The sequence below is a fragment of the Aythya ferina genome (genome assembly GCF_964211825.1).
Source record: "Aythya ferina genome assembly, contig: HAP1_SCAFFOLD_104, whole genome shotgun sequence".
Classification (NCBI taxonomy): Eukaryota; Metazoa; Chordata; class Aves; order Anseriformes; family Anatidae; genus Aythya; species Aythya ferina.
This window is the reverse complement of record NW_028181415.1, coordinates 88,186-115,307: the sequence shown is the minus strand read 5'-3', so window position 1 is coordinate 115,307 and position 27,122 is coordinate 88,186. Positions and strand designations below refer to the sequence as shown.

Genomic DNA, 27,122 nt, shown 5'->3' with positions numbered 1-27,122 from the left:
TTATAAAGAAGTGGATGCTGTGGTTATACCTTGCTGTCGGTCCTCCTTTAGTGCAAGCTGTGCATGCGGGAAGATCTTCTGCACAACTTGTAAAATATTCTCTACTGATCTTTGAAAAAGTGGCTTGAAAATGGGTGAGAGTGCTTGTACGGGTGAAGCCTCGATCCTGTTTGAAGCTGGAACAACCTTCTTCATAGCCATGAAAAAGTCCTTTGCTTTTATTTTAATAGAATTAACGTCTAGTAGCAACTTCTCCCTACTTGCATAAATCTGAGGATAGCATCGGCGTAGAGAGCACAGCACAGCTTCAGTACATAAAGATTTGATATCTGCACCACAGTATCCTAACAAACAAAAATCAAATGTTACATCAGTCAAGGCCCAGGTTTACAACATGCAACATTTAAAGAATTTGTAATGCCAAAACCAAACAGCTTAACAGGGAATTCAAAGTGCTACCGCTTGTGAGGAATGTTTTAACATTTCGTGTCCATAAAGAACAATTCTGTTTGAATCCTGTCTGCCTCTGGGCCCTGCACTGGCAATTTAATTCTTGAACCACAGATGCAGTGTGTCCCAGTCTCCCCCTCATTCTAGTCAATTTATCAAGTCTTCAGAAAATACTCCTTAAATTTATGAACCTGTTTGCTTTTGTTATTCCGGACTTCTATTTCTAACAGTTACAGCCTTTTTTTTCCTGTCTTCTTCGAGATTAACTTAACACTGCTATAGATGTGACTGTCCCTGTGAATGGCTGGGGAAGAATGTTTTAATTACTGGTGAAGTGTCAATAAGAAAGCTATTTGTGTTTGATGTCTGGGAGTTTCATAACAACTGATAACAACTAGTGACTGTTATGGGATACTATGCAGACCTTTGGTATCTGGCCAGGGGGCCAAGAGATTAAGAGGAAGAAAAAAGAAGCTGAAGGACGGCTGGGAGACAAGACCTGCAGAAAATGTTCTATAAACTTGGTACAGTGCCAAAGGAGTACAAAGGGGAAGGACTTGGAGAAGAAGACTACGAGCCTTCAGCATGAAAGACCCCTAGAAACCCCCAGAGGAGACTGATGCGCATGCTCCAGTAGGAGGGACTGGACCCCGGAGGCTAATTATAATAATCTAATTTTTTTGGAAGTAGTAGTGAATATGTATTAGTCTAGGAGCATAAAAATCAGCTGCTTGATGTAACTGGTGTGTGCCCTGGTGGAGCGGAGACTCTCAGTGCACCCAGCACTGTTTGCTTACCTCTATTCTTTTATATTCTTCTAATAAATCCTATTTTTTTATTTAATCCTAATTTGAATCCTGAGCCATTTATACCACTCTCTGCAGGGAAGTTTCATGTTGCTCACTGCCTGATATCCTGCGCTTATGCAGCTGAAGCAGACTCCTCATCAAAAACTATACTCTTGAGGAAGATGCCCCAGAACCATTTAATGTTCTCAGACAACAAGAGGAACGACAATAAAGAGTAAATAGATGAAAGCATCTCACTCAGATTGCTATGAAGGCGTGCCAGCTGCCTCGTTGACTAGTTGTGCAGCAAGGCACAAGAGCATGGGTACTGCCTGGTACAAGCTAGGTTCTTTACAACTTGGTCACAAGCAAGAATCCATTTTGATTTCAGTCTTACCAATGCATTTCTCAGCTAGTTCATCAAGCAACATGTCCAGTGGCTGAGGGGTCCAGTCACGAGTATGAATCTTGAAAATTTCTTTTCTAGCCTGGAAGCAAAATCATTGCATTTTAGCTTGTCCCAAGTTTTCCTTAAAAATACCAACAAGAAACAAACAAACCAAAAGGCAAACAAACAAACAACAAAAAACAAAACAGTCCTCCCTCAAAACCCCTCATCTATTAATACGCTTTTCTTACTTGCTCAACTTTCAAGTATTTTACAGTTATTTAATATACACTCTGCATTTTCAACCAGGAAATTGAATAGTTCTTATTTGTTACACTGCACTTTTTTCTAGGAACCTACAGTGAGAAAAGGCATTTATAGCTTCAATAACAAGTTTCCAAACTACAAGACCTAAGGACCCAGAGGAAAATACTGTAATGAAAACTTTATCCAGAAGCATTTCTTTGCTGTCCAAAAAACTTCTCTAAAACTTAGCAAGCTTTCATTGGGACAGTCTCATTACTTCATCACATTTGCTTTCCAGTCAGTAAATTCACAGAAAGCACTTCTGGCACAATGCTTCCAATTGCTACAATTACTATAAAGAAGAAAAGAATTATGACTCAAACTACTACCACTGATCCGGGGCACAATCAAATGCAAACACGTCCCCTATTCATTCATAAGGGAAGGATTGAGACCAAAAACACAACTTCATGATGAAAACACCCAAGTGGACTAAATAATTAAGCAAACAGGTACAACTTTGGGAATGAAAGGTTTGATTATAGAACTAACTACTTGGTGGTATCATCCTGACCATATATATTCAGTACCAGATTTGCCCTCCATGGAACAGCGCAGTGTCTCCACGTATCACTCTTTCGTTCAAGTTGTCAATTTTTTTTCCTATAAAGTTGGACTTTGCCATGGTAGCACTAACGTTGAATTTAAGTTCTCACCTCTTTATCTGGCAAGTTGAAGAGGAACTCTCTGTCAAAGCGTCCTGGTCTTCGTAAAGTAGGACCTATACAATCCAGTCTGTTGGCAGCTCCAATTACCACGATCTCTCTTCTGTTATCTACGCCGTCCAGAAGGGTCAGAAGAGTTGAAACAATGGAACAAATAGAAAAATATAAGTTTTACTTACTGGTTCAGTAAATTTTGTTACATTCCACATGACTTTCTTCCGTGAGTAGTCATAAAGGACAAGCTTTTTAAGGACAAGACTCATTTTAAGACATAAAAAATAGGTAAGTTAACACAGACCACATGCTGATATCAGGCTTAGTAAATTGGTTTCTACTATCGTTTAGAATCACCTGTTTTGGCATTGAGTTACAAGTTTTCAGGATAAATTAACATGTTCACAGTAAATTAAACAGGTCATCGTCCTTTTTTTTTTTTTCTTTTTTTTTTTTTTTCCCAAAGATCAAGCAGATTTTATGTAGGTGCAAAACTGTAATACCTATGAATGTGGTCTTGTTTACTGGAGCACACAGGAGCGAGACCATCTATCTCATCAAAGAAAATAATTGAAGGTCGCATCTGACAGGCCTAGCAGGAAAACACTGAGTAAAACAGCATTATTTAAAGGAAAAATGCACAAAAACATCATGGTTGGAATGTCATCTAAACTAGATTTTTCACTTTAGCCTCTGGGACCTCTACTGATAGAGCTACTGGAGTATCTGGCATGACTAACAGAAGACAGCAGTCTGTGTCAACCCACTGTATCCGGGTGACAGAAAGCAAATCGTTCCAGTAGTTCTTACAGCTGACATTCACAGCAGAAACACTGGCATTTCCATTTCAGGGGGAAAAAAAAAATAACAAAATACAAAAAAAGAGCAAGTGCTACTTAAAAACGTTGACCACAGAAAATAATGGTTTCAACTCTGACAGAATACACTGTGCATTTCAACCTTACCTGTTCAAATAACACACAAAGTTGGCGTTCTGATTCCCCCACGTATTTTCTCATGCAGTCCGAAGCATTTCTCAGAAAAAATGATATTTTCCTGTCACTTCGACTATATTCACTGGCAAGTGCACGAGCAACTAGTGTTTCCCCTGTTCCTGGGGGGCCATAAAATAGACAACCTCTGCAATAAAAAAGATCCAGATAGGAAAAAAAACATCATGATGAGTACCTCCTACAACCATCGTCTCTAGAACAAACTTGTCTTTCCTAACCAAAACACATCATGTACAAGACAGCAGTAATAGCTGAAGTGTGGGTAGAGGCAGAACAGATAGAAGTTCCGCGTTTTTACAACGTTTCACAAGAAAATTCATTTTTTTCACCCAAAGAAATGAATAAGGAGGTAACTCAAACGTATAAAAACTTCAAAAGAGAGCATACTGTCCCAGAAGGACACTTCCAAAACTGCTGACAAACAGGGTGATTACAGCAAACCGGAGCCAAACGGGCAAACTTCAGCACAGAATCTGAGAATGGGCTGAATGGTGAATCACCAGTTCATTCTGCAGCAATAAACTGCATATTCTTGCTTTCACAATATGCAGAATCTGATAGTAAAGCATTTAATGCTCCTTTCAAAAGCATTAAGTTACTGGGTTTGGTCTCTCAGACCATCTATTGCTGATGGCAAGTGAGGAAGCCTAAAGCCGGAAGGAAAAGCGATGCCTTAGCACTCAGAGGAAAAAAAAAAAAAAAAAAAAAAAAAGAAAGCAAAAGTAGGCAGGAAAAACAACTGGGCTTCCAGGCAACATATTACAATTGACTTCCACACTAGATAATCCCTTCTTGCTTACAGACTAATCAAGCTGACTTGTACATAAAACTGAGAACAAAACCACTCCAACCCAACTAACCCAACTTTTTAAAAACACCAGATGGTAAAACTTACAAGTTTCAGACATTGCTTATATTTTTAACCTACAAATATTCTGGATTCTATCCATTTTTAAGAAACCACTTTTTGCTACTACTAAAACAAATGTTCACCGCTGCCAAAAATGTTGAAGCATGGAAGCATATTGATACCTTAATTGAACTTTCTCCTGAAAACAGCTGACTTACGATTTATCACTGTCATGAGTTACCTTGGGGGCTGAATATTGAACTGCTGAAAAACTTCTGGATACAGGACGGGAAAAATCACCATCTCTTTCAAAGCTGCGATGTGTTCCGAAAGACCACCCATGTTCTCAAATCCAATCTAAAGAGAAATTCAACACCACAGAGTTTGTATGTTAAAGAAAGCAGCAACCTAGATCAAGGTTTCATCAGAAATTATCTCAGCACAACGCAAACATTCTGGGCAATTTTTGAAGTTGCTTTAGAGAAAACCATCAACAAAGGTAGTTCTAGATGGCGCACTGAGATCTTTCATAATCACTGGAAACACTCGCTGACACGATGATTAGTTTACCACTTACCGCATTATCTATTTGCATTGCATCTCCCTGACTTCCTCCAGCTTTCTTTTGATCCCTCTGAACTCTCTTTAGGTCCCGTTTCTGACGTTTCACTCGAAAAGTCCTGATTTGAATTAAAGAGAAGTTATAGGGCTTCTTTTTCTTTAAGATGCAGCTCGAAGATTTTTGTTTTTCATAATAATGCCAAGCAAATGTAGAAGACATTAATTAATATATTAGAAGACCTAATTAATTGACATAAACTTACACAGTTACATTTAGATAAACTTAAACATGGCTAAATATTCATTTGAAGGAGATTCATCCCTCCCCTATTCTCTACCGACAGCAACCTTCTTGGAGATGTGCTCTCGCCGTCCTCACTGCTCTCACCACCCTCCTCCGTATCACACGTGCTAAGCAAGGGAGATGAGCAAGAGGGTGTAGAATCACTGATGTCATCTGCACGTCTCCGTCTGCAAGCAAGCATATAAACCAGAAAGTTAAAAAGAAAATAGAGCAGATACTAAGTAACACCAAAAATTAAGGGAATTCTATCTCAAAATTGCCTCTGAGATCTATTTTCCAGTCCACTGTACTCCTTAGGAATCTGATTTCAAAGGCCATGACACGATTTTCCTCGTGACAACTGTCTGCTTTCAAGAATGCTCAACAAAATATCTGGCAATCAACAGCATTCTCTACGCACTAACTGCTTACAGAATCCAAAAAGCCTTTATCATTACTAAGGCAATTTATGATTTCATTTAGATCTTTTATTGTTTAAGGTTAACTGCATATAGAAACATTAGTTGATTCCAAACAGAAACTAGAGTCAGTATTTGAGTGATAACTTTTTTTTTTTTTAAATCTAACAAAACTTCCATAAAGCCTCTCCCTCTAAATCGAATAAAATTATTTTCGGTTTTAAGAAAATCCTTTGTATCCTTCAAGATTAAATAGTCTGACTAAGATTTTTAAGGGGGGATTCCGGCTTCAGTTCCAGAACCAAAGAATTTCAGTTACAGAAACTCAGACACTACCTCCATAATCATCTTATCAGCGACCCACAAATATTGGATTTAAAAAAGAAACCAACTTAAAAGTATCCACCTCCTCCCCTCCAAATAGTTCTTTCCTCTCTATCCTCAGACTACCAAAGTACTGATCATAAACTTACTCTGTAATTACCACTAAACTGAAAACCCTTTGAAGCATTATGCAGTAAAGAGACTGACAGCTCTACGGATAAGTAAGAGCTATCACTAGCCATACACCAACCTGGCACGTCTTCTATATTTTTGTGACCCAGCATTTTCAAGTGACTCTTTCTGTCTGACAGAACGCGGCTGGCCCGAGTTAGTCCTCTCTCGATCTCTTTGTCTTACTGAAAGGAAAGAATTTAGAATAATGATACAGATACATTTAAGAGAGGAGGATATCAAAAGAAAAAGAAAATGCCACGTGTTTCACTCATCCCTAATTCCAGAAGAATTTTTAACTGTTTTTGCTTTTCATCAGTGCATGGTACAAGTGGAAAACTACGCCCTGTTTAAAGGTGAACTGAAAATCACAAGAGCAAGACCATTAAGTGTGATTAATTACTGTTATAGCAAGGATACATAGCACTAAGTACGCCAAACAGCAAAGAAAGACAATGTGCACAGGACACACGTGTCTGATAAAAACAGGGAAGTTCATGTGCAGAATGAAGGTACAGAACTGAAATAGAACTGTGTGCGCAAACACGTCTTTGCATTCAAAAATTTTATCTCACTTATGTGCAAGAAATAAGGTTTTAAGAGAAACTGTGCGTTCAACCTACTTTCCATAGGAGCTTGGTAGCGGTCAACAGGTTTACTCTGTCGAAGGTTGTAACGCCTTGGAACATCTTCACCACCATTTTCTTTGTTCTCACTTCCTCTTGATGTTTGTACTGTACCACAAAATGACACCGAATCGTTAAGTACTTTTGCAAATTATATGAAATCCAAAATGCATTACACAGATGCCCGTCAGTTTTAGTATTAGCATTATTTTAATGACACAGTGGATCCTGCAAAACCTTAAGATGAATTTATGCAAGTCACGTTTCAGAAATCACAAATCCTAGCAGATGAGCATGCATCTGGACATTGTTCTGTGCTCTCTGAAACTGCTGATGGACTTGTCGTCAGCCTCAGTGTTTAACAACAGGCAAAATTCTGTCATATTGCTTAGCTAAGATGCAGATCTTCTGAAAACAGCTATTTCAGAAAGTCACTTCTTAGTTTGAGAAAGTATTTAATGGAAAGGGTTTTAATAATCTGCAGTGCTAAGACTAAGCATAGTAATCTAAGTCCAAGTCTAGCTCTGCCACAAATTCTGTGAGCAATAATGGGCCAGACACAGGCTTGAAGCTCACCAATGAGAAAACAATGCCAAATGCACATAAGCTTAGGCCATTAGCTTCTGTCAAGTAACCTGAAGTTGTTTCCTGAAAGATGGTAAAAAACGCAAGAACCAGAGTGCAATCATCTACTGGGTTCTGGTGAATATCCTCTCACGTTAACAGCAGGACACCGAGGAAGGAACGTACATACTCCGTTCACCTACCTGTTTGCCACAAGGACTTATCTTTTTTTCTTGGAAAGCACTGCCCTCTCTGGTTTTTATTTTTTAACCCCAAAGGTTGCATTGCTTTCTGAATGCGAGGTAGGTGCCATGGGGTATACAGACAGCACACGGAAAACTGAGCGATCGGGAAATGAGTTTGTGATCACTACCATCTCCAGTCCTTGGTGTTCCAACACTTCTATCACAAAAGCATGAATTTCTCTGCTTTATTGCTCCTCTAACCCTTTCCTTTGTTCCAGTAACTTCCTTTATAACAACACTGACACTTTCCTCACTCTTTTCTGGCGTATTTTTCATTATAAAAGTATAGTCTACCTCTTTCCTGATTTAAAATTGTAGTTTGCATTTTGATCATCAATTAATTGCCCCGGGCTCATTTCCCATTCAACGTGCTATTTAAAATTCCTCTCTACAAGTCTCTACTGCGCAGCTCCCTGAAACCCACACACTTTAACCAAGCTTCTCCCTCTAGACTGGCGCCCGCCTTGTATTCAAGCTACTCTTAAGACTTTGAGCTAATGTTTTCCTAACTAAACCTCCAAAGGAGTCAACTCTGCTTCTCCCTTACTAGTCCATGGCCCAGCCATTCTTCCTCTGAAGAACTTCCCTCGGGTTCCCACCTGCCACTGTGCATCTCTCTGCTCCTCTGGGCCTCTGAAGGGAGGAGCAAAGTATTTTCTGGGGCTCAGCCTCCTCTCACTGTCTCTTTGAGCTCCTTTGCAGGTGTGCAGCTGAGCTCTATCACATAATCTAACTCATCAGCTATCTACTGCAACACCCTTTTCGGTCCTTAAGTACACTCTTGCCCTCTTCTGATCTGTTTAGAAAGCTCCTACGAGGATGATCTAATTTACTGCCTTAATCACAACTAACATTCTTCTTAAAAACTGTAAGTTTTCCCATCACTTCCAAGTTCATACGGTCTTTCGTGGCTTAACCTCATTCCACAAGACCTTGTCCGGGGAGAGGAGAAAAAAAATAATAGAAAAAAACCCTAGGGGTCAGCCTTGTCGAGGGAAATTGACAATTCCCGTCTGTTACTATTGCAACAAGAAGAGACATGTTCAGAGGAAATATCATTAGCGGGAACAAGATGAGAAAATATTCAAAGAAGAATAGGGGTGTCAGGGGCTATATCTTCTGGGGACTTCAACATCAACAGAGCTGTTGATAAAACTATTAATTGGTCCCCATAAAGAGGAAGTCTTATTTTCAGTAGACACAGGGGCTGAAAAATCCACTATTCAAAAACTTCCAAAAGGAATAGAAGAAGGGAAGAGTTGCATGTCTGTAATAGGGGCAAAAGGAGAGCCCTTTAAGGTACCTGTTTTGAAAGATGTAGAAACAGAAATAGATAAAAAAATCTGTCTTAATGATTTACTTTTGCTCGCTGAAGCGGAGTACAATTTACTAGGAAGGGATTTGATTTTAAAATTAAACTTAAGCATTCAAAGCCAAGGGGATAAATTGCAGATTAAATTATACACTTTGACACAAAAAGACGAAGAATTCATTAACCCTTCAGTGTGCTATAAGGAAGGGGAAATTGGAAAAATAGAAATGGACCCCATAAATGTTCAAATAATGGATCCACATCGTCCAATTAGAATTAAACAATACCCTATACCAATGGAGGGTCGAAAAGGATTAAAACCCATAGACTTCTGGAAAAAGGAACTCTAGAACCGTGTATGTCACCTCATAATACACCCATCCTCCCTGTAAAGAAATCGGATGGGTCATACAGGACCTGAGAGCTGTAAATCAGCAAACAGTCACTAAATTCCTTGTGGTGGCAAAACCTTATACTTTACTAAGTCATATCTCTCCCAAACATACTTGGTATAGCGTAATAGATCTGAAAGATGCCTTTTGGGCCTGCCCTCTGGATGAAAAATCCAGATTATTTTGCTTTTGAGTGGGAGGACCCTGAAACGGGATGGAAACAACAATTAAGGTGGACCGTGCTACCACAGGGGTTTACAGAGTCACCAAATCTATTTGGACCAACTTTAGAAAAAGTTTTACAAGATTTTGCATTACCCAGGGAGGTAAAATTATTGCAGTATGTGGATGATCTATTAGTAGCAGGAGAAACTGAAGAGGGAACCCGAGAAGCTCCTATTAAATTGTTCAGTTTCCTGGGAGAAAAGGGATTCAAGGTGTCTCGATCAAAATTACAATTTGTGGAACAGGAAGTAAAATACTCAGGACATTGGTTAAGTAAGGGAAAAAAGAAGTTAGATCCTGACAGGGTATCTGGGATCCTATCCTTAAGACCCCCACAAACTAAAAAGGAAATCCAGCAAATACTGGGATTATTAGGATACTGTAGACCATGGCTTGAAAGCTACAGTGAAAAAGTTAAATTCTTATATGAGAAATTAAGAACCAACTTAAGTGGTCTGCAGAAGATAATCAACAATTTGAAGAAATAAAAGAGGCATTAATACAAGCACCTGTGTTGAGCCTTCTGGATCTGGAAAAACCTTTTTATCCCTTTGTGAACACATCAAACCAGGCGGCATATGGAGTTCGTACTCAAGACTGGGCAGGAATTAAGAAACCCGTGGGGTATTGTTCTAAGTTACTTGGTCCAGTAAGTAGAGGGTGGCCTGCTTGTCTCCAAGCTTTGGTCGCTACGGCATTATTAATAGAGGAAGTTAGAAAGATCACTTGTAATGCTCCCTTAAAAGTGTATACTCCACACAACGTCAGAAGTGTCTTACAACAGAAAGCAGAGAAATGGTTAACAGACAGCCAGATCCTAAAGTATGAAGCTATACTAATTGACTCCCCTGACTTAGAACTAAGGGTAAGCTCTGCTCAGAGTCCAGCACAATTTTTGTTCGGAAAACCATCAGAGGAATTACAACATAACTGTTTAGAGGTAATTGAGACCCAGACTAAAGGAAGACCCGATTTAAGAGATACTGAATTAGAGAAGGGAGAAGCACTGTTCATAGATGGCTCCTCCTGAGTAGTGGAGGGAAAAAGAAAATCAGGATATGCAATAATTAATAAGCACCTGGAACCTGTGGAATCAGGACCCTTGAGTCTATCATGGTCAGCTCAGGCTCGTGAGCTGTATGTCCTATATAGGGCCGTGGAACTATTAAAGGGGAAAAGTGGAACTATATATACAGATTCTAAATATGCATATGGGGTGGTTCATACCTTCGGAAGAATTTGTGAAGAAAGAGGTTTCGTTAATACTCAAGGGAGGAATCTTATACATCAAGAATTAATAATAAAAAATTTAAGGGCATTAAGAGAACCAAAAGAAATAGCAGTGGTACATGTAAAAGGACACCAAAGAGGATTAGATTACCACACCAGAGGGAACAATCTAGCAGATAAAGAAGCTCAGGAAGCAGCCTTGAGAACTCAGGCTGCTAAAATTAATACAGTACAGGAGGAAGAAAGACGAGAGGGAGAAGAAAAAAAGTTTACTCCTGAAGAACAGACAAAACTGGAAAAAACAGGTGCTAGATTAGAACAAGGAAAATGGACATTGCCAGACAGGCGAGAGATATTACCACAAGCTTATGCAAGGCAAAGATTGGAACGTTTGCATACACAAACACATTGGGGTACAAAAGCATTAAGTAATCACTTACTTCAACAATTTGGTTGCATAGGGGTTTTTGAAATAGCAAAGCAAATCACACAAGGTTGTTTAACTTGTCAGAAGATAAATAAGAAAGTGTTTTGACAAGCAGCCGCGGGAGGAAGAAAAACAGCTTATAGGCCTTTCGAGAAAGTACAAGTTGATTTCACTGAATTGCCCAAGGTAGGGAGGATAACGTATTTATTGGTAATAGTAGATCATTTAATACAATGGGTAGAAGCTTATCCCGTAGCACCAGCTACGGCACAAATGGTGGCAAAAAATTTATTAGAACACCTGATACCTAGATATGGGATAATCCAGTACATTGATTCTGATCAGGGCACACACTTTACTTCTAAAATAATAAGATTATTGTGTCAATCATTAGGTATTCCATGGGAATATCATACTCCATGGCACCCACAAAGCTCAGGAAAAGTAGAGAGAATGAATCAAACAATGAAACAACAATTGGCTAAATTAATGATTGAGACGCAAATGCCCTGGACAAAATGCTTACCATTGGCACTTCTAAACATAAGAACTAAACCACACAGTGAGACTGGATTATCACCATATGAAATGTTATATGGTATGCCTTATTCACAGGGAATGCCTCTGGGAAACAATGTAGTTGAGGATTGTAGTATCCAGAAATATGCAATTACTATTGGGAAAAGATTGCAAGAGCTAAGAGAAATTGGAAGAATGGCTCAGACACCACCTTTAGGGTTTGCTATTCATCAAATACAACCAGGGGACAAGGTCTTAATAAAAACTTGGAGGGAAGAATCATTACACGCCCGGTGGAAGGGACCATACCTTGTTTTACTTACCACTGAAACAGCTGTGAGAACAGCAGAAAGGGGTTGGACCCATGCATCTAGAGTAAAAGGACCAATAAATACCCAAACTTGGAGGGTTGAGTCTGCTCCTGGGGAACTGAAATTAAAGCTAAAAAAGAACTAATGTGCTGGCAATAAGGCTCTGCATAAATTAAGAATGCCAGAAGAAGGGGACAAGCCTGAAGGGAAGAAAGGGAGAAGGCAAGACCGGGGCAGGACCCTCCACTGCGGTGTGTATAGTCTACCAAGGGAGGCAACCCCTACGGGTATTGACTGCCGAGTGGGAGGGCCTCAACCGGACTTCGCCCACACTAAAGCCAGGTTGTCCCAGGAAAAAGAAACAAACAAGCAAACAAAAATATATTTATATAATAAATACGATTATTATTATTATTTTTTAACCTATTGTAATTAGTTTTCCAGGAGCTGGATCACCCTCAAAGGCTGAACAGTAACCCAAGCTCAAATAGATCCTGGAAGTGGGCCCAACCCCTTGATTGGAGGCATTTCTCACACCCCCACGATAACCCCTGGATGATGCAGAAGGATGTTATACTTCCTGGTACTATTTTTACAGGGGCAATTAAGCCACGGGAATAACTTGTTCATTCTGGGGGAAGAAGTGGCCAAGGCTTTTAACCTTAGCAATTGCTGGGTTTGTGGGGGACCACAGGGAACTGAAAGTTGGCCCTGGGTAGCTGGCCCGGTTGAACCTAAGTGGTGGGTTAGTAATTTGAGTGAAGTTCATAATGGTACACAATTCTGGAAAGAGGAAGAAGGCCCATGGCAATTGCACTTGTCAGAGCAGGGTATATACTGTTTAACCAGAACAGGAACAGTAAAGGTGGGAAAAAGCTTTTGTAAATGGACTCTATCTCCCGGATATGATTGTACTGATCCTGAATGTGGACCTATAAACTGCACATCAAGTAAAGGAAAATGGAACGCTACACATGTCCAGCTGAAAAATGGGACTTGGCTGAAATGCTCATATAAGAAATTTTTTGGACCTGGATGCGAAGCCATGGCAAGAGCACAATCAAAGGGACAATTTGACGTTCAAATCCCGAGTTGTCAGCGTGATAACACCACTAGGGAGCAGCATGTGGTAAGAGTCTACTGCTGGAGGTGGCAAGATGAGAATGGGACACAAGTGTTCTTTAAACATTTCTGGTCAGCTCGTGGTATGACAAGTCGTGAAGGAGAACTTAGTTGTAATTGTGAGTGGGAATCTAGTGCGGGAGCTTGGAGGTGTATATATACAAGTACTAATGGGGCAAACATTGTAACAGGACCACTTGGTAACGAAAACCCTTTGTATTTTCACACCCCAAGGAATAAAAGAGAACGGGACCGTCCTTTTCCAAATGGGACGTGGGCTCTAAAGGGACATTATTGGGTGTGTGGCAAACAGGCCTACAAAAGGCTACCAAAGGACTGGTCAGGAATATGCTACGTGGGCTACATAAGACCCTTGTTCTTTTTATTGTCACAAATACAAGGAAATCATTTAGGAATAAAATTATATGATGATCTGAATAGAGAAAAACGATCTATTGATGCTTCCTTAGCCGGAGGTAGTGCTCAACAACGGAGAGAAAATGAATGGCCCCCTGAAAGAATCATACAGTATTATGGACCAGCTACCTGGAACCCAAATGAGATAATATCTGGAGCCCGAGAACCTATTTATAATTTGAATAGAATAATTAGGTTGCAAGCTGTCCTCGAAATAATAACCGATCAAACAGCGACGGCTTTGGATCTTTTAGCTGATCAGTCCACCCAGATGAGGAATGCTATCTTTCCACATAGAATGGTTTTAGACTATTTACTAGCAGAAGAGGGGGGGGTGTGGGGGAAACTAAATGATTCTAATTGTTGCTTACAAATTGACGATAATGGGAAAGTGGTTAAACAGATAACAAAAGAAATTAGGAATGAGCCCACGTCCCAGCACAAACTTGGAAGGGTATGGATAGGGATTTATTTTCATGGCTGCCTGGTGGACCATGGGTTAAAAGGATGTTATTTTTATTTTTATGTGGTGTAATGATGTTATTATTCATACCTTGTATGATACCTTGCTTTACATTATTGATACACCGGATAATAAATAGTACGTTTGTAATGACTTCATTAAAAAAGGAAGGGGATATGTCAGTTATGATGCTTAGGGCTGTGAATCAGTGAACCATAACCAAATTTCCAGTGGCAGCTAACCCATACACTTTATTAAACCACCTAACACCTCTGCATAAATGGTATAGTGTAATAGATTTGAAGGATGCTTTCTGGGGCTGCCCATTAAGTGAAGGGTCTTGGAATTACTTCGCCTTTGAATGGGAAGACCCCGAAACAGGAAGGCGACAACAGCTTAGATGGACTGTACTTCCTCAGGGATTTACTGAATCCCCACATTTATTTGGCCAAACTTTAGAAAAATTATTACAACTTTTTGAGGTAAAGGGGGAAGTGAAATTGTTGCAATATGTGGATGACCTATTAATAGCTGGGGAGACTGAAAAAGAGACACGGAGAACCACTATCCAATTACTTAATTTCTTAGGGAAAAAGGGTTGAAGGGCTCAAAATCTAAATTACAATTCGTGGAAAAAGAAGTAAGGTACTTAGGACATGGGCTTAGCCAAGGAAAGAAAAAATCGGATGCTGACAGGGTATCTGGGATTTTAGCCCTATCATCACCCAAAACGAAGAAGGAAGTGAGGCAACTGCTCGGGCTCTTGGGATATTGTAGACCCTGGATTGAAGGGTTTAGTGAAAAGGCAAAGTTTTTATATGAAAAATTGACTGGAGAAAAAATCAAGTGGAACGAGGAAGATGAGGAAAAGTTGAGGTTGATCAAGAAAACGTTAATAGAAGCTCCAGTGCTGAGCCTCCCAGATTTACAAATAAATAAAAGGGTCTTTGTAAATGTTTCTAACCAAACTGCATATGTTAGTTGCAATTTACAGCTAAGTCAAGAATGGGCAGGAATCAAGAAACCTGTGGGATATTGTTCCAAACTCTTAGACCCTGTGAGGAGGGGGTGGCCAGTGTGCTTCCAGGCAGTTGTGGCTACTGCCTTACTGATTGAGGAAGCTAGAAAAGTCACTTGTAGGGCACCTCTGAAGATATATACTCCACATAATGTTAGGGGAGTACTCCAGCAGAAGGCTGAAAAATGGTTAACTGATAGTAGGATGCTGAAGGATGAGGCCATCCTGATCGCCTCCCCTGATTTAGAATGAAAAATAACTGCTGCACAGAGCCCTGCACCCCTGACCCCAACCCTAACCCGGATCTAACCCTAACCCCAACCCCTAACCCCAGTTTCCTAGAACTACATTTCCCGATATGCTCTGGGCACCAAACATGGCCTCCCGGATACCCAGTGCCGGAAAACTACGCCTACCAGCATTCCCCAGGCAGCTGGCCTGACCAATCACAGGCCGAGTGTTTGAGAAATACCTTTTACCAGCACTCACTGTAACCCAAGCACTTACCGGCCTTTCAAAAAAGCCACAAGCCCTAACACTAAAAATCCTTGAAACCCCTACAGGCATAACCCAAACTATTTACCACACTAAACCCCTGAAGTCCTATGCCTAAAAGCCCAAACCCAAACACTTAAGACGCTCAAAACCCAAACCCAAAACATTAGGATTCTCAAAGCCCTAAACAACAAAATTAGAACGCTTGAAGCCCTAACCCCAAAATTAAGACGCTCAAAACCCAAAGCCAACCCAAATCAGTAGGATGCTCAAAACCCTAACCCAAAAAATTAGGACACTCAAAACCCTAACCCTGGAGAACCTAACCTGAAAAAAAAAAAAAAAAAAATCTTAAAACCCTGAATAACTGACCAAAAATAAAACCCTAGGACCCTAACACTAAAAAGCCTATCAACACTACAACCCAAAAAACTCTAAAACCCTAACACGATAACCCTGAAACCCTTAAAACCCTAACTGTTAAAACTCCAACCCAGTTATACACCAGTTACCTCCCTTAAGGGATATAGAGGAGCTCTCTCAGATATGGCAGTCCTACTTCTCATGCATGCAGCCGGAGGTCGGTCTCATTCTGGTGCTGATGGTGGTGGAAGCAGGGGCAACGGTGGTACTGCTAGAGATACCACAGCCACCGGAGGTGGATTGTTAGGATATGGAGATGGTAGGTTATCCAACGGCTCCCGTTTATTATCTTTTTCTTTTTCCTGTTCTTCTTCTTCAAATTTCTTATCTGCTTTTAGTGTAAATATTGAGGCTGGAAAAGGACATGAAGTCCTCCTGATCCATAGTCCTGCATAATCGCTTTCTTCCTGGCAAAAAGGTTCCTTCGAATTAACATGTGTATTTCAGGCGTGACAAATCCAGTCTTCAAAGGATCGAAAAACAGACCGAAAGACGTGATCTTAAAGGCTCCTTTGGCCGTTCTATCACACAATACTGGACTGTTTTTTATTTACTTTTTCCTTTTCTGGGGCCTCTATCGTTCCAATTTCTAACCGTTATTCCTAATGGACTTTCTGGTGGTGTGTCTGGTAATTTGCTCCCTTTCTTCTGGTCCCTGGTCTTCGATTTTGTCTGACCCATCTAGGAATTTTACTGTGGCAATTCCCACAGCCCTTGGTTACATTAGTAAGAGTGTCTTACAGAGGGTTTAAGATCTATCACACACCCACAAATCCTATAGGAATCGCTTCGGTCCTTCACCGGCCAAGTCCCTCGCGGGAGATTGGAACCGCGGTTAGAAGACCTCCACAATCGCTTTGGAACTAAATTCCATCTCAGTCACACTCTTACACAGGCAACCAAATCCCACCCAACAGAACAGTATATGCTTTAAACGCTTACGACTATGTTGTCTTCATTTGGATCTTCACACGCAGAATTACAGGCAAAATAGAGTGCTGCAACCAGCAAGGGAGCTGAAGAAAAATCACAACCTTTGCTTACCTTTATTCAGGTTCAAGATGCCATTAGTCCCGACCCGACTCGAACAGCAGCCACCACATGGTGGGGCGCCTCTCCTAGATCAAGTAAGAATTCAGGAACCAAAGCCCTCCCGGACGATCCCCCAGTTGTCATACACGACTGGGTCCCAAATTCGATTGCAATTACAGTTTACAATTTACTAAACAAAGAGAGGTACGCGGGCAGTTACTCGCAAACAGATATATTGTGCCAGCTGCCCTTCAGTAGCCCAGTGTCAGACCGGATGTCTTTGCCAAAACAGCCCGGACAATGTATTAGTACACCGATGCACTACCACGTTAATCACTAACTGCCAGGCAGGACAGCTCCAGACCAAACACATACACACAGGCACGCCACAAACACTACAAACAAAACACACAACACAATGCACAAGAAAAAGCGACCCCCAGAGGGAAGCCCTATGGCAACAGCAAGTCAGAACAGGTGCTCTGTAGCAGACCCAAGGAGAGACTCAAATATCATGACAGGAGACTGGAAGCAACTGCCAGAACTGGGATGATGGAGGCCTAAAAAGCCTGCCTTCAAGACAAGAGACCAGAAGGATGGGGAGTGAAAACCCCTGAAGAAGACACTTAGGAAATCAATTCTAAAGCAAGAGCTCCTGATGCGGCCCAGATGACTTCTTCAAGAGTGAGGATGGAAATAGATGTGATCTCAAACAGAATACAATGCACAAGACCTGAAACATATCTGCACTTCAAGCAGCGACTGCAAGACAAGTGCTCGCATCAGCCCTACGATGATGAAACAAGCATTTAGGAACTTCGGTGTGGCTACCAAGTTGCCCGTCTAATCTGTCCAGTGGAAGAAGGAAATGCGGATATCAAGACCTGAGGAGCATGTAACATATGTTGATCATATCAAGAAACGTTTGATACAAAAAAGTATTACACACACAGAAGTGATTCCTTTAAACTCCCACTGCAAGATGAGAGGTGCTCAGCTCCCAATTGAACATCAGCATTATTCTGATGATGTCAAGTGTTCAGTACCCTCAGGATGGCTTCCCCAGGGCCTGCCAAACACCAAGAGCAACAGCACAGTACAGCACAGACAACACAGAACACAGATGACAAACTGGGACTGCCCTGCCTGGCATGTGTTCACACTGTACGTGACAGAACTCCCCACACATAATCTCTCTGCCTGACCTGATCGATCCTGAAAGGCCCCATCCAAAGCAATGACTTAGAAGCACAGACCCTCGCCCTATGGGTGCATTCACAACCCCAACTCAAACATAGCACTTGCCCCCCAACTTAGCTTGGGAATGCTGGGAGGCAGGTTCCATCTTCACCAAGGAACACAAACACTAGCCAGGACATTGCCTCAGGCACCAGGCTCTTCTTCACCTGCAGAAATAAAGTGCCATCAGGCACCAGCACACCAGCCAAATTTCTTCCAGTAGAACAACCTCCTCAGAAACAGTCGTAGTCAACTGACCTGCTCCGCTTCTGAAACCAGATAGATACCCTCTAGAAAACTCCCCGCCTCCCTCTGCCAACCACTCCCCAACATACAATATTTGCCCCCCAGACTTAATTCTCAGGGCTCAGAATCCACCATCAACGTGGACCACAAAGGCCAGCTAGGATGTTCCCAGTACCTTCTTCGTCCCTGCAAAAGAGGAGTCACCCAGAGGCGCACCAATAGACTACAACACCAAAAACAGTACCTGTTTTCCACCTTTTCTCCACTCACCTTCCCGATCCAGGCTTAGCACTTCCATTCAGTGTGCCGAGCCAAAGTCATAGGGCTTAGACCAAGGAGAAAGAACAGACAAACGTGACGATCCACAAAACAGTCTTTCCCCACTCCTCTTCCTTCCTCCCCTACTGCAACAGCCAAGAAGCCCCAAAGCCACGTACCCCAACCCAGTACGACCGCTTCGCTCACCTAACATCTCAAGGAGATGCATCATGCTCCCTGCTCCTCTTGCGCCCTGAGCAGCTCCAGCATTTCAGGAACTGGAACTGCTGATGTCTGGCAGGTCTCAGAAATGTGGCAGGAGACGTACTCTGCTGTCGCAAGGCGCTTGCAAAGCCGGCCCGACAGGTGAAGCAGACTAACACAGTCCACCGAACAACTCGGGGACCCCACTGCTGTCCACTCACTCTCATGCTTCGTTCAAGTTTCCGTGCCTATGCCCTGGGCTACAAAAAATAGAGAGAGAAGGTCACATCCACGATGGACACACAAACAGTACAGCTCCTTGATAAGAACTCAAACACAGAGACCAGAGCTAGACAAATAAAAAAAACACCCTGAAGTCCACAAATGCCAGATGGCCATGAATGCATAGCAGCTCCAACAGGGCTAATCACAAACTTACACTTTGCAGATGAAGAAGGTGACCCTGCTCAGTCTCTTGGTAATACTGTACCAATGTGGTCAAGCCCCTTGTAGCATGTAATCAAGCTGGTTTTAGTCCTTTGTAGAGTTACACAAGTGGGTTGGTTCATCTAGAGATTAAAAAATAGCTCAAACACAGGAGCGTATGCCACCATCCCAAAAAACAGTGAGCCAGCAGCCTCTACTAAATATCCCTCTATTAAGTGAATTCCAAGCACTTAGAAATCCAGAAATCCATAGACTCCAGCCTGCCTAAAGAACCCTGCAACTAACTGAAGGAATCACCTGGGAAAGGGGAGGGGCAAAGCACAAGAAAGTAGAAAGAGGAGGAGCAGCAGCTGTGGTTTATTTACTTATTTATAAGGCTTAGCTCAACAGCATGCAGACTGCAGACAAGACAACTGGGGTGTTTCTAGAAGCAACAATCCCCATGCTTTTGCTACGGCTTTTAATATTAAAAGGACAATACCACCAAGCAAGTAACTGAAGCTTTTCCAGCTGGAATTAGCTCAAACTTTTATTTACATTTAAAGAAAACTCTAGGAGCAGAACAGATTATACACCAACAAAATCAATTCCATTCCATTCACAGGAAAAATCACTTACTTCAGTAGGCTATCTGAAAACCAAAGGCTATGCTGATGGGTCAAAACACGCTACAGGACACTGGGGCCAGGCCCTCCGCTGCATCAGCTTAAAACCCATCCCTACGCTCACCAAGGTGCAACCCCAACCCAAACACAGATGCAGCATTTCAGCCTCAACAGTTTTGCAAACTGCTGGAAAGCAGGCTTCATCCTCAGCGAGGCGTGCTCAGGCTACACAGGACAGGGCTTCGGGCACCTCTTTGCCTACCAAAGACGACCGACATCAGGAACTGCCACACCAGACAACCTTTTTCCTACACAACACCTTTCTCAGGAACCACGCAGCATTCCAGTGACCTGCTTTCCTCCTACTCTAAAGGCTATCTCAGCCCACCTTGTCTGTGGCACCTCATAAACAGGAGAGAAAGCAATCGCAGGAGCAAAAGCCACAGCGCCCTCGGGACAGTTACTCTCATCCCCTCCTGTACCTCTGCCGCTTGCCTGCCCCACATGGCACATGCTTCCATCTGTTCTCTTTACCCACTTATAGCACCTCTAAAAGAGAAAGTGGAATTTTACTCGATTGGATGTAAGAAAATAACTGCAGTGACAACCGCACCCCAAAAATAACAGCTACCTCTGCTCATCACACCACTCACTCCAGAGGCACCTCGGGTCATGACGTCCTGGACTACATACTGAGTTTCAGCCTGAACAAAGGAAAACACAGTCACAAGATAATCATTCAGCTGCCAGCATTAGCACCCATCCCTCAACAACACAAAGGAACCCCATTTACAATATTATCATTTCAAAACAGCAGCCCCCTTGCCTCAGCACCTGGAAAGGGGATCAAGCCAGTCACTGAGTTGCCTACCAAGTGCTGGACAGTTCCAGAAGGAGCTCTTTCCTGTGACAGGTTCCTCCAAAGCTTTACACTCTACTGGGGACAGGAAAGAAATAAAAATAAGAATTTCAAAACCCCGTATCTGTAAGCTTTCAAGATTCGACAGACCTCCTCAAGCACACCGTTCAAGCGCTATGCGAGCAGCTGCTCGCAAGCAGCTCTACTCTCCTCCCCCCCAAATCTGCCAAACACCACAGAGATGACTGTGCCAGCTGCCCTTCAGTACATGCCCAGAGGCAGACCGGATGTCTTTGCCAAAACAGCCCGGACAATGTATTAGTACACCCATGGACATTAGCTACCATCACTAACTGCCAGGCAGGACAGCTCCAGACCAAACACATACACACAGGCACGCCACAAACACTACAAACAAAACACACAACACAATGCACAAGAAAAAGCGACCCCCACAGGGAAGCCCTATGGCAACAGCAAGTCAGAACAGGTGCTCTGTAGCAGACCCAAGGAGAGACTCAAATATCATGACAGGAGACTGGAAGCAACTGCCAGAACTGGGATGATGGAGGCCTAAAAAGCCTGCCTTCAAGACAAGAGACCAGAAGGATGGGGAGTGAAAACCCCTGAAGAAGACACTTAGGAAATCAATTCCAAAGCAAGAGCTCCTGATGCGGCCCAGATGACTTCTTCAAGAGTGAGGATGGAAATAGATGTGATCTCAAACTGAATACAATGCACAAGACCTGAAACAGATCTGCACTTCAAGCAGCAACTGCAAGACAAGAAGTGCTTGGATCAGAGTCATGATGACAAAACAAGCATTGAGGCCCTTCAGCACCGCTATCAAGTCGCATGTCTAGTCAGTCCAGTGTAAAAAGCTAGGAGGATATCAAGACCCAAGAAGCACAGAACAGACATTGCAGAAGCAACACTACAGGACAGACGAACAGAAGGAAACTGTCATGCCTGGCACACGCACTCAAGCTACAAAATAATCCCGCTGCTTCTATTAGCCTGGTGACCCAGCCACAAGCAGCCTGAACGTGACCCAGCCTGAACTACCCTCACAGTGGCACCAAGTCTATTCAGCCAGCTGGCTCCACGCTGCTCTGACTCCCAGCTCCCATTAGCCACCCCAGATATGCAAATACCAGGTGCCCCCCAACTTAGCTCTCAGGTTGCTGGATGGTAAAGTTCCTCCACCTCAAGAAATGCACAAGCACCGATTGTCATCTTAGTCAAGTGCCAGGCTCATCATCAGCTGCAAAAACAGACTACCAGCATTCACTAGCACTCCGGCCATGATGCCCACCTTCTCCACAATGCTGACTACTTCTGATGTTACATATGATTGTGCTCATGTGTTCCTCTCCAAATCCAAACTCCAACAGTGCAGCCAGTATCATCCACACCACCTGGGAAAACAAAGGGATTAAATGATCGCTGCGTTCACAAGAAGTCACCCAATGGTGTTCTTTTGTTGTTGTTTGTGTGTGTGTTTTTCTTTTTTTTTTTTTTTCTTGAAATCTGCTTTAGCTCAACAGCATGCAGACTGCAGACAAGAGAACTGGGGTGTTTCTAGAAGGAACAATCCCCATGCTTTTGGTGCAGCTTTGAATATTAAAAGGACAATACCGCCCCCAGCAAGTAAATGGAACTTGCTTAACTGGAAATAGCTCAAACATTTTTTTACGTAGAAAGAAACATCTAGGTGCAGAACAGATTATACGCCAAAGCAATCAAACACCAAACAATCTTTCCTTCACTTCGGATAAGGGATGACCAGGCCGACAACACTCACCTTCCCTCAGAGCTTCGTAACATGAAGATTTCCCTTCCCTGTCCACGACTGCACAAAGCACCTGCAAAGACAAGAGAAAAGCACACTCTGAGGCACCTCATAGCCACAGTGTACCTGCTGCAATACCTCTCTCTTCCCAGCTCTGTTACTTCAGCTGCTCACCAGCTCTAACTGAGATTCTTCGCTCACAGCGCCACTGCAAACTCTGCCCAGGCCACACAACACACCAAAAAGACATGCACACACACATGCCAAAAAGACATGCACACACAGCAGCCCTGGCAGGGGTAATCACAGACTTACCCTTTGCGGATGAAAAAGGTGACTCTGATACAACTGTGCTCAGTCTCTTGGTAATGCTGCATCTACACTGTCAAGCCATATGTAGCATGTAATCAAGCGGGGGTAACTCTCCAGAGGACTAAAACAAGTGGTTTTATACCTCTAGAGATTAAAATATAGCTCAAAAACAGGAGCATATGCCACCATCCCAAAAAAAAAGTGAGCCAGCAGTAAATATCTACTAAATATCCCTCTATTTCAAGTACTTAGAAATCTAGAATTCCAACCACTTAGAAATCCAGAAATTCATAGACTCTGACCCACCTAAAGAACCCTGCAACTGACTGAAGGAAAAACAAAGCACTGACCCCAAAGAGCAGCCCAGGCAGAGGGAGCTCTCTGATGGCATGCCTGGGGCTCATATACCTTCTGGCCCCGCCCAGCACCCAAACCAAACCAGCTGGGAAAGGGGAGGGGCAAAGCACAACAAAGTAGGAAGAGAGCAAGAAAAGCAGCTGTTGTTTTTTATTTCTTTTTTAAAATCAACTTTATCTCAAAAGCATGCAGAGAGCAGACAAGATATCTCTGGTGATTCTAGAAGCACGAATCCCCTTTTGCTTTTTCTGCAGGTTTTAATAAGGGATTTACAATATCACCAAGCTAGTAACTGAAACTTTCTCAACTAGAATTAGTTTAAACAGGCTCATCCCCATCAGTAAACGCAGAGAACCAGCATTCACTAGCATGCCAGCCCTAATGCCCACCAACTCCACAACGCTGACTACTACTGATGGAACATACAGTTGTGCAATACCTCTCTGTTCCCAGCTCCTTTACCTCACCTGCTCAACAGCTCCACCTGAGAAACGTGCCCGGGCGGCGCCGCGCCGCAACGTGCCCGGGCGGCGCCGCGCCGCAACGTGCCCGGGCGGCGCCGCGCCGCAACGTGCCCGGGCGGCGCCGCGCCGCAACGTGCCCGGGCGGCGCCGCGCCGCAACGTGCCCGGGCGGCGCCGCGCCGCAACGTGCCCGGGCGGCGCCGCGCCGCAACGTGCCCGGGCGGCGCCGCGCCGCAACGTGCCCGGGCGGCGCCGCGCCGCAACGTGCCCGGGCGGCGCCGCGCCGCAACGTGCCCGGGCGGCGCCGCGCCGCAACGTGCCCGGGCGGCGCCGCGCCGCAACGTGCCCGGGCGGCGCCGCGCCGCAACGTGCCCGGGCGGCGCCGCGCCGCAACGTGCCCGGGCGGCGCCGCGCCGCAACGTGCCCGGGCGGCGCCGCGCCGCAACGTGCCCGGGCGGCGCCGCGCCGCAACGTGCCCGGGCGGCGCCGCGCCGCAACGTGCCCGGGCGGCGCCGCGCCGCAACGTGCCCGGGCGGCGCCGCGCCGCAACGTGCCCGGGCGGCGCCGCGCCGCAACGTGCCCGGGCGGCGCCGCGCCGCAACGTGCCCGGGCGGCGCCGCGCCGCAACGTGCCCGGGCGGCGCCGCGCCGCAACGTGCCCGGGCGGCGCCGCGCCGCAACGTGCCCGGGCGGCGCCGCGCCGCAACGTGCCCGGGCGGCGCCGCGCCGCAACGTGCCCGGGCGGCGCCGCGCCGCAACGTGCCCGGGCGGCGCCGCGCCGCAACGTGCCCGGGCGGCGCCGCGCCGCAACGTGCCCGGGCGGCGCCGCGCCGCAACGTGCCCGGGCGGCGCCGCGCCGCAACGTGCCCGGGCGGCGCCGCGCCGCAACGTGCCCGGGCGGCGCCGCGCCGCAACGTGCCCGGGCGGCGCCGCGCCGCAACGTGCCCGGGCGGCGCCGCGCCGCAACGTGCCCGGGCGGCGCCGCGCCGCAACGTGCCCGGGCGGCGCCGCGCCGCAACGTGCCCGGGCGGCGCCGCGCCGCAACGTGCCCGGGCGGCGCCGCGCCGCAACGTGCCCGGGCGGCGCCGCGCCGCAACGTGCCCGGGCGGCGCCGCGCCGCAACGTGCCCGGGCGGCGCCGCGCCGCAACGTGCCCGGGCGGCGCCGCGCCGCAACGTGCCCGGGCGGCGCCGCGCCGCAACGTGCCCGGGCGGCGCCGCGCCGCAACGTGCCCGGGCGGCGCCGCGCCGCAACGTGCCCGGGCGGCGCCGCGCCGCAACGTGCCCGGGCGGCGCCGCGCCGCAACGTGCCCGGGCGGCGCCGCGCCGCAACGTGCCCGGGCGGCGCCGCGCCGCAACGTGCCCGGGCGGCGCCGCGCCGCAACGTGCCCGGGCGGCGCCGCGCCGCAACGTGCCCGGGCGGCGCCGCGCCGCAACGTGCCCGGGCGGCGCCGCGCCGCAACGTGCCCGGGCGGCGCCGCGCCGCAACGTGCCCGGGCGGCGCCGCGCCGCAACGTGCCCGGGCGGCGCCGCGCCGCAACGTGCCCGGGCGGCGCCGCGCCGCAACGTGCCCGGGCGGCGCCGCGCCGCAACGTGCCCGGGCGGCGCCGCGCCGCAACGTGCCCGGGCGGCGCCGCGCCGCAACGTGCCCGGGCGGCGCCGCGCCGCAACGTGCCCGGGCGGCGCCGCGCCGCAACGTGCCCGGGCGGCGCCGCGCCGCAACGTGCCCGGGCGGCGCCGCGCCGCAACGTGCCCGGGCGGCGCCGCGCCGCAACGTGCCCGAACAGACTTATTCTTTAGAGATGAAGAAGGTGTCCCTCCTCACTCTCTAGGCACTACTGCACTTATGCGGTCAAGAATCTGTACCCCACGGTTTCCCAAAAACAACGTACCTGACAACCCCTCATAAAAGAACATCGAATATGTGAATTCCAAGCACTTAAAGCCTAGAAGGCTACAAGATCTAAAGACTCAACCCACAAGTAAACCCACAAGCAAAAGATCCAAAAATATAACAAACTGTCCCTAAACCTGGAACAGACTACCCTTTACATGCCCATTGCTGCCTTTTTCATATACATGCTCACACAGGGAGCCTCCATGACACATTTCTCCTAAACCATGCTCCATCACTTTTCCACCAACGTTGTGGCTTTGGTAAGATTTGACATATAGGCAAAGACTCACAGAAAGCCCCGTAATTCTGCCAAAATCATAAGGGACCCAGAACCACAAAGCAAACACACAAAGTAACATCACCATACTATCTGTAACACTGCTATAACAATTACTCACCTGAGGAAGAGCTGCATGCAATAGAAGCACCTACTACTAGGTTGCTTTACTGTGACAGATCCTGCCAGTTGCCACCCAAAAAAGACATGCGTACCCGTTTCTACTTGAAAATGCATCAGTCCATAGACTCTGACCCACCTAAAGAACCCTGCAACTGACTGAAGGAAAAACAAAGCACTTACCCCAAAGAGCAGCCCAGGCAGAAGGAGCTCTCTGATGGCATACCTGCAACTCAGTTACCATTAGGTCCCACCTGGAACCTGAAGCCAATCACCTGGGAAAATACAAAAAAAAAAAAAAAAAAAAACCAGAAAGAGGGGGAGTAGTAGCTGTGGTTTCTTTACTTATTTATATGACTTAGCACAACAGAATGCAGAGTGCAAACAAGAGAACTGGGGTGTTTCTAGAAGCAGACTAACACAGTCCACCAAAAAACTCAGAGTCCCCACTGACATCCACTCACCATCATGCCTCATTCACGTTTCCGTGCCTATGCCCTGAGCTACAAGAAACAAAGAGAGAAGGTCATATCCACGATGTACATGCAAACAGTATAGCTCCTTACAGAAAACTCAAACACAGAGACCAGAGGTAGAAGAAAAAATAAATAAACAAACACCCTAAAGTCAACAAATGCCAAAAGGCCATGAATGCACAGCAGCTCCAACAGAGGTAGCCACAGAATTACCCTTTGCAGATGAAAAAGGTGATCCTGCTCAGTCTCTTGGTAATACTGCACCTACGTGGTTGAGCCTCTTGTACCATGCAATCAAGCTGGTTTTAGTCCTCTGGAGAGTTACACATGTGGGTGTATACATCTAGAGATTAACATATAGATCAAAAACAGAAGAGTATCCCCCACCCCAAAAAACAGTGAGCCAGCAGCCTCTACTTAATATTCCTCTATTAAGTGAATTCCAAGCACTTAAAATCCAGAAATCCATAGACTCCAGCCTGCCTAAACAACCCTGCAACTGACTGAAGGAAAAACAAAGCACTTACTCCAAGGAGCAGC

At 45.4% G+C, this 27,122-nt stretch overlaps 1 protein-coding gene across 1 annotated transcript; it reads right to left on the bottom strand.

The window, feature by feature from the left end:
- On the bottom strand, positions 1-27,122 carry LOC311428630 (ATPase family AAA domain-containing protein 2-like; the record flags this gene model as incomplete). The annotated part of the gene is made up of 19 exons (XM_084539985.1): positions 27,110-27,122; positions 26,851-26,925; positions 26,571-26,609; positions 26,290-26,381; positions 22,696-22,756; positions 22,207-22,309; positions 20,904-20,969; positions 20,664-20,736; positions 18,984-19,240; positions 6,836-6,946; positions 6,292-6,397; positions 5,364-5,486; positions 5,032-5,134; positions 4,696-4,811; positions 3,557-3,731; positions 3,095-3,183; positions 2,589-2,748; positions 1,636-1,726; positions 1-344 (listed from the first exon to the last, which is right to left on the bottom strand). Exons 9-19 carry the CDS (start codon positions 19,006-19,008, stop codon positions 1-3), a joined length of 1,443 nt encoding a protein of 480 aa, XP_084396111.1. The 5' UTR covers positions 19,009-19,240; positions 20,664-20,736; positions 20,904-20,969; positions 22,207-22,309; positions 22,696-22,756; positions 26,290-26,381; positions 26,571-26,609; positions 26,851-26,925; positions 27,110-27,122.